An 8,484-nucleotide genomic window follows, 5' to 3' on the forward strand; every position below is an offset into this window, starting at 1 on the left:
CATACCATCAGCATCTCTTGCCAGGGACCAATTCTAAGGTTGGTTGGTTGGTTTGTTGCCGCACTCAGCAATGTTCCAGCTATATGACACCAGTCTGTAAATAATCAAGTCTGGACCAGACAATCCAGTGATTGATATCATGAGCATCGATCCACGCAATTGGAAACAATGTCATGCATCAACTAAGTCAGCGAGCCTGACCACCCGATCCCGTTAGTCACCTCTTACGATGAGCAAAGTTGGCTTTTACGGCAAGCATGGGTTGCTGAAGACCTAATCTACCCCGGATCTGAGTTAAGAAGGGCGCGGGGTAATTAAAGTGTGCTTCTTCTACTGTAGAATGTAGGGACTTCTAAACCTCGGTCATGATGGCTCTGAGAACTAGACAACTACCATGCTTGTTCTGGTCTGCGATCAGTTTGGACAAACCATGCCACTATAGGAACATCTAGGATAACAAGGATCTAAAGTACACATGGTTGACTTCATGAGTTTGATAAAATATATCCTATTTTGCTTTATTACCCATAGGGTTAGAAAGTTATAGATATTATGAGCATCGATCCAAGCAATTGGGATACGATGACATGCATCAACCAAGTCTTAGCACCCAATCCTGTCACCTCTTACCATCAGCATAGTCGCCTCCTGGGTTGCTGTAGACCTATTCTAACACAGATCTTCAGGGGTTGTATGTGCACTAGCGTAAATATCACTTCACGCGCACCACCGTATTGTTTACATCATACGTACAGCAGTGTTGACAGCATTCAAACTTATCATGACTTATGCTCGGAACGACTTCACTAGAAACAACCTCAGAGCTGAAAACATTTGTTGCTTTCTAGTATGCGGATCATGATTAGTGACCTTTTCTCAAGGGGAGTGGAGAGTGGCTATGAAATAATAGGTAATAAAGAAATTGTGTGTCATGCTGACATATAAGGAATTCTGCCATGAGTTCCGTAAAATCAGTGTGACGCTATGATCTAGCCACAAAATTCCAGCCTTTTAACAGTAAGGGTGGAAACTGGACTTTTATCGTTCTTTAAGTCCCTTGCCTCAGGAAGATGAACACCCTGTTTTCAAGCTTAAACAACTTATTATCAATTGATTTATGTATTGTTTGCATATGTGACGTAACTGGGCTGATAACTAGTACAGTGCTTGTTCGATATGGCTGCTGGTGTGAACATATTGAAAATTGGATTCAAACCTCTTGAAAAATTGTAGTTATTGGTGGGTAAATGTGAATAGGATTGCTGTGTCTGCCATGTTGAAAGTGAGATTTGAATCTCTCAAACAAACTGGGAAGTCATCATTGGTGGGAACATGTATGTGAAGTGTCAGCTTCATTGGTTCAGTGGTTTCTGTGAAGATGCTTCTGACAAACCAGGCCTGACATAACATTACTGTACTGCCAGTCAGGAGAGCTAAAACTCACTGGGCAATGCTTTTTGAAAACATTCCCAGTATCTTTCACTTACTCCTATAAGCAGAATGGTTAAAAATATATTGATGAATGGTTGTCATCTCTGTACTTACAACATTGGACCCAAATTAAGTCAGTGGTATCACATCGTCTGTGATATTCCTGCTCAAAGACTATGCCAGCACAAGAAAACAAGAAAATGATTGTATAGTAAACAATATGATTTTAATAGATTAAATAAAAAGGCTTCATTATGTTCCACATGATGACAACAAAAGTAACAAAAAATGATAAATATATAAGTACAAAAACGTTTTAAGTCGCAGGCTCATACGTCCTGATTCAGAGGTTGGTTTGATTTGGTTCTTTGAGAAATGCAGATCCACAAACAGTCAAGAAACATCATCTCACACACAAGTCCACACTAATCAGCCGATTCCCAGCTGTCAGCTTGCCTTTCATCCGTCATATGTAGGAAAGAGACCGGTAAATATCATCGTGGAGGAAGTATACAGTTCCATTTCATCCAGACTTGAAGAGTAAGATGGCAACTTGTCCAAGATAGAAATAGATAAAGTGCTTTGTTTCATGGGTCACATAGCTTCCAAAGTTACGTCCAACGATACAATGCCATGTTGGGTTGTATTTTTTGTCGAACTCTTTCTTGATGTAGGCAGCAATGTCTTTTTCAATGTTGTATTTCTCGAGAGCTGTTGTGGCGCAGTCTACAGCATCTTGCTGCATGTCCTCGCTCATGTCGGCATTCTTGATGACTGCTTTCCTTTCGGTCATTTTGCTGCAAAACAAATGTTTCATATGAAATATCAGAAATAATAAAGACACAAAACAGCCTACAAGTACGACAGAGTACCGACATATTTTGACCAGTGACATAACTGATACACCAACACACGTAACTATAATTACAAAAATCAGTCAAAGTAAAATTAAATCAGTGTTTCCAGATTAAGAATGCAGGTCAAGGATCCACCATTGGTCAAGTCTATATAATAGCTATATAGTCCATTGCTCATTTCGGACTAGTGGTTATGTAAGACGAGTCCCTCTGTATGTTTACAAGAGTAGGGCTAAGTTACAGTCAAGTAGCAGTTTCTATCCCTGCAGTCCATGTCTCAAACCTATGTTAACAGTGCCAGATGGTACCCAAGACTGGACATGTTAGCAGGAGACCTCAGTCATGGCACCCAAGACCTTCTAACACTGTATATGATTGTATGCTTGACATTCCTGAACCCTCAACTACCTTTAAGCAAATACACCATAGCCTGCCACAAGGCATGTGAATGGGGGCAGTCAATGAGGGTATAAGACCGCCGTTTATATCTGACATTCCTGCTTACAAAGCTCTGCAGGGAGTGCCCCACATGTGAATGGGAAGACACTTTGTACACACCGCTATAGGCATCATGGCAACCTAGGCAACTGAATAAATTCACATACCCGGCCACGTTAACAAAATGAAGGATTGGTCAGCGATGAATGGGAATGACGTAACATTTGAAAGTAATAAGAGAGTATCATGAATTATATGGGCTATCTGTATCATTTGCTTACCCTAAAAATATATAGAAATCCCGTTTAGATGAAAAAAAGGAATAATCATGTAATATATGTACGGACATTAACGCATTTAAAATCAAATAAAAAAGCTCTTTAAATCTAGTTAGCTTTAAATAGCAATACTATAACAGTGTTTTCTGAAATTTATACGGATAGGATGATCTCCAGAGTCAGTATAAACGAAACCACCCGAAGCGCTGCACGGACACGATCGGGCTAATCTCCCGCTGTGTCACCGCTGTGCTTCTGATTTTTAAAATCTCAGACTGAGTCACACGATTAATGTTTTTACCAACCGACTTTAAATCAATTATGTGATGACATCATTATAAACCGCCAAATCGACGATTACTATAATGACCTCATATTAATTATAGCGGCACTAATGACACGTGACAATAAGACACTGCTGTACCTTCTTGGCTAAATAAGTATCCCTGTACATCAATATATTGTTTTTGCTTGTGAAAAAATACTTCGGCGGTAATAAAAATTGACATAAATTATGTAATGGCCTTCCACGGGCAGTGGCTGTCAATGAGGATTATTCGGAAATTAAAAAGCACGCGAAATGGCACGAGCGCACAAAGACACTTTACGAAATAGCTATTATTGCACACACGTCGTTTCAATAAACAATGTCATACTTACAAATCTGGTGGTTTGAACGACGTATTATCAAAACTGTAAGGCCAACTGTAAGAATATTAATGTAACTTCTGCCTTTTCGATGTAGATGACAGGTCGCCGTCTGAATGTATAACGCGGGTCGCTTTTTTATCAAGGTAACTTGACAACGCGGGCACTATGGACGCCTACTCGCCGCATTCCATTGGCTAGATTCTGCTAGATGATTGGTTAATGCATGGTTCAACATTAGGAGGTTTAAACATCCCAGCATGCATTGACAACGGTCGCAACCGGTTGTTTCTAAAAATACACAAGGGGAAATCCCAGGTTTACAGTTTGTAAACAGGAACATGTGGTTGACAGGCAGGTCGTTCCTCAGGGTGTTGACGCAGTGAAACGAGCAATTCGCGATAAACACAAGTAACTTAAAGTACAAATAACATGTCTTTGAATATTTTCAACGAAATTTAAATATTTGATGAAAGAAACGAGGAAATTATTTTCATTTCTTCGCAATTGAAGTAAATTGTCGAGCAAAAGAAAATACATGTTTTCACCCATGTACCATGGTCGCTAAAAACGAAACAAACAAAAACTAGTTATTCGATGTTGATGTATTTGATATGGGTATCATAGTTCTGTTGTGGGCATTAAGTTTGCAGTGTTACGGCCTAGTAGCGTTCAGCCTAGTAGCGTGTGTTAACGGTAGCAATATTTTGGTCAAATCCAATTTTCAAGTGTATACCTTCTTTTGGCCAGCAGTTAGTATACGTATTGTGGGCCACGACAATTATCATTTAAATCGCAGCATGGGTTTTTAACAGGCACAATTTGAGCAAGTGCGTACTTCAAATCTAATTAAAACGTTTACAGGAATGTAAATAATGTTTCAAGCCATTTTCAACATGCAATAAACAAATAATGTCACATAATTTTGTGAAGCCATAAAAATCAATATTCTTTAGCCTAATGATGGTGATAATAACAAACACGTTTAATCATGAGAGTGTGCATGTATTACAAAAACAACTTCAACGATAATAAACTGAGGGACAAAATAAAGTATACCGAGTTTTTTGTTTTTTTATGTAATTGAAAATTAAAAAAACTGTTGTTAAATTTAATTATGTCTATTTAACCATCACTCATTACTGCAACAGTCTCGTAAAAACTGTGGTTGGGTATTTTTTTAAAAATAAATTGGTTCAATGAAGATTGGGTAAAGAAATGTATTTGCATCCACATGACCCCATGTTTGATTGAAAATTTGTGTCGAAAAAAGCATATTTATTGATATTCAAAGATAAAATATCTACGATTCCCATCAAATACCATTAAATCAAATTACATTTTCAAAAGTAGAACTGTGTAGAAGTGTTCCTTGTGTGCCGGCTTAATACCAGTGGTTCTATTTTATGGATATAATATTGCTGACTTAGATATTTTCAATTAAAAATCAGACATGTGATAATTTCAGCTGAGAGGTATAGTTTCATTTGCTCCTCAGAATGTTATGGTAATAGAAAAGTAATGATTTTATAGCAATGCATAAGATTTCGGAAAATCTCAACCCTGCTGCTTTCGATTGTATTTATATGAATAATACATATCACTATCGTCTTGACCCGTGGAGATTCCGGGGTAGAATAGGTCTTCAGCCCCCCCATACTTGCCGTAAAAGGCGACTATGCTTGTTGTAAGAGGCGACTAACGGGATCGGGTGGTCAGGCTCGCTGACTTGGTTGATACATGTCATCGATCCACGCAATTGGGATCGATGACATGTATCACTGGATTGTCTGGTCCAGACACGATTGTTCTACAAACCGCCGTCATATCGCTGGAATATTGGTGAGTGCGGCGTTAAACAACAAACAAACAAACTATCGTCTTTCGAGACTTCCTGTAAGAAAATCATTAATAATGCCCTACTTGAAAAGAGAGATGAAATGTTTAAGGATCTTTCATATTCAAATTCCTTTTATGAATTTCGGATATGGAAAGACACAACTCAGAATGCAATACTACTAAATCTACTTGTTTCTCTGCTGTAGCATGCTCAAAGCGCCACATTAGTGGATCAGTGTGCACTCGATTTATTGTCAACTCCCTGGGTAGTATACAATCCAATCTGCCTGTGTGGCACTAGAAGGTTATCCGTTACTTTCTCATTTCCTCCTACCGGGTACCCATTCACTACTGGCTGTGTTTACTAATTGGATAAATTGTCTACGGGATGAACATAAAATTCAGGTTTGAATTTGTGTCGCGTGAGTGAGTGGGTTTAAAAAATGCCGCTTTGAACATAATGTCAGTTATAAACCTGGGGGCCTAAAGAAAGTATATGTTTTTATGTATTTAAAACTTAAAAGAACAGTTGCTAAATTATTTGATTATGTCTGCCTAACCATCAATCATTCCTGCAACAGTTTGTAAAAAGTAATCTGTGGTTGGGTTATTTTGTGTAAATATTAATTGGTTCAATGAAGAATGGGTTTTGAAATGAATTTGCAACCACATGACCCCTACCATGTTTGAAATGTTTCAAAAATAATATGTCTTAGATACCCATCATGAGTGTTGTATTTTATTTTAATTTTTAAAAGTTTAACATCAAAATAAATTTCAAAAATAAAACCTTGTAGAAGTATTCTTTTAGGACCGACTAAGCGTCAGTACATTTCCTTTTATGGCTATGATATTGCTGACTTAAAATATGTTCAATTAAAAATCAAACATGTGATCAAATCAGCTGAGAGGTATATAGTTTCTTTTGCTCCTCAGTTGGTTATGATAATAGAAGAATAGAAAAGGAATGATATGTTAGCTGCATAAGATATCGGAAAATGTCACCACTGCTGATTTCGATCGTTTTCATATAAACAATACATTTAACTAACATCGCTCAAGACTTCCCGTGCCCCGTCTCATTGTCGACCTTCACAGACAGCCGAACATGACCCAAACACGAAGCTATGGCATCACAGAACCTTGATCGTATGTATAGCAATGCGATGCTCATGATGTCAATCACTTGGTCGTGTGGTCCAGTCCAATATGTACAGACCGCCCTCGTGTAGCTGGAAACGAACCATAGCAATGCGAGTGAATGAGTTGGATATGACGCCACTTTGAACAGTATTTCAGTTATATCATAGCGCCTAAAGGATTGGGCCACCCGTATCCCCTCTAGCAACGTGAAAATGGACCGTGCTATTGAACAGAATATGGTAACAGGTTTCTGTATATAGTCATCGTAATGCTTCTTTGTATTTATTAAGTTCTTTCTTTAAATGTACTACAGTATTCCATTCCTGTTAACATAGCTACAGATTATATAGTGGTGTGCTCAACCGTGATATTCATGTATGTGAGTTTTAGTGTCTGCGTTATGTCGGGTATGTTACGGAATCTCCAGTGTTTCCGTATTGTGTTTACGAAAATGCCCGCTGCGTAATTACACTCATATTGTTATTATCTTCACATAATCTTTGATTGTTATTTATTATTTCCAATTTGCTGCAAACAACGCTGAACACCATGAATAATACGAATAATAATGCGCACCATTGGATTGGCAATTAGGTGTGAGACAATGGTGTATTCTTGGCCCCTTTTTTTTAATGTGTTGGCATATAGGATGTATGCTGTTTGAACAGTTGCATCGAATGGACATTTGTTGGACTAGTTGAAGATAACAGTGTATTGTAGAGGTCCAATGGTCTGTAAATGATAAAGTTGAGTTAACCTGGAGTGTATTTGTACTGTTGTAAGTTCATATAAATTGTGAAAACTATTTGAACCTCATAACACAAAGCAGATTCAAAATTGCTCTTTCTCGTGTTCGTTTAAGTTGTCATGACCCGGAAATTGAGCGTGGGCGTCACTTCAATATACCTAGAAATTTAAGAAACTGTAAACTTTGTAACTCAGACTGCGCTGAAAATGAAATCCATTTTCTTTTTGTGTGTCGAACATACGAAAGTTAACACAACTATACATTAACACAAAGTTGTATCTTCATCCTAACATCCATAAATTTAACATGTTGATGCCATCGTCAAACTCTAACATCATTACAAATTTAGCAAAATATGTGTACTATGCACAAATTGGAAAGAAATGTACGTTAAACTGCGATGTACCGTAATGTTTGTACAGAAAGACCTGATGCCTAAAAGTACTGAAATAAACGATTGATTGATAATGGAGAGTCCGTGTTCCGTTTGGACACTATAACCTGCACTAAACTGGCTTTCGATCAATATAATTAATCATGATCGGGGGTCAATTGTGGTCAATCTCCGGTTCATCTATATAGAGGTCATGATAATAAATTGTCTATATTCTACTCCATTATGACAACAAGGTGTATTCGTTGTTACAGCTGTCGATTTACCACATGTGTGCGACGTGTAAAGCCCATTTTATTGTGCCCCCACCCCACAACGTGATCAGTGTTCGAAATAGCGGCCTGACCACTAGCCATTTCCGTGAAGCTGGTCCGACTGTTGTCATTTTGTTAACTTTTCATTTCGTAGTAGTCGCTATATGGCTGAAATAATGCCGATGCGACGTTAAATTTTAACTCACACATTTCGTAGAATATCAGACCGCCTCCGTGGTCTAGTGGTAGAGAGTCCGCCCGGAGAGCGGAAGGGTTCGATCCCCGGCCGCGTCATTCCAAAAGACGTTAAAAGAATGGTACTTGTTATTACCCTGTCTGTCGCCCGGGATTAAGGGGCTAAAACAAGGACTGGTTAACTGTGGCATGGTATCTCAGTGGGGTAGCACTACAAATCGGCATCAGTCCGGAGTAATTCAAGCAGCCACACACACAT

General features: G+C 38.4%; 1 protein-coding gene across 1 annotated transcript; it reads right to left on the minus strand.

The window, feature by feature from the left end:
- Positions 1-1,638: 1,638 nt before the first annotated feature.
- LOC124135146 (dynein light chain 2, cytoplasmic-like) lies at positions 1,639-2,228 on the minus strand. Its single transcript, XM_046500361.1, has one exon. It carries the CDS (start codon positions 2,222-2,224, stop codon positions 1,955-1,957), a length of 270 nt encoding a protein of 89 aa, XP_046356317.1. The 5' UTR covers positions 2,225-2,228; the 3' UTR covers positions 1,639-1,954.
- Between the last annotated feature and the right edge of the window lie 6,256 nt (positions 2,229-8,484).

Source organism: Haliotis rufescens, unplaced genomic scaffold (genome assembly GCF_023055435.1).
Source record: "Haliotis rufescens isolate VD_foot unplaced genomic scaffold, xgHalRufe1.0.p SCAF_15, whole genome shotgun sequence".
Classification (NCBI taxonomy): Eukaryota; Metazoa; Mollusca; class Gastropoda; order Lepetellida; family Haliotidae; genus Haliotis; species Haliotis rufescens.

Bases quoted from the DNA above. Each gene is read 5' to 3' on its own strand.
- LOC124135146 (XM_046500361.1), bottom strand. From the start codon at position 2,224: ATGACCGAAAGGAAAGCAGTCATCAAGAATGCCGACATGAGCGAGGAC.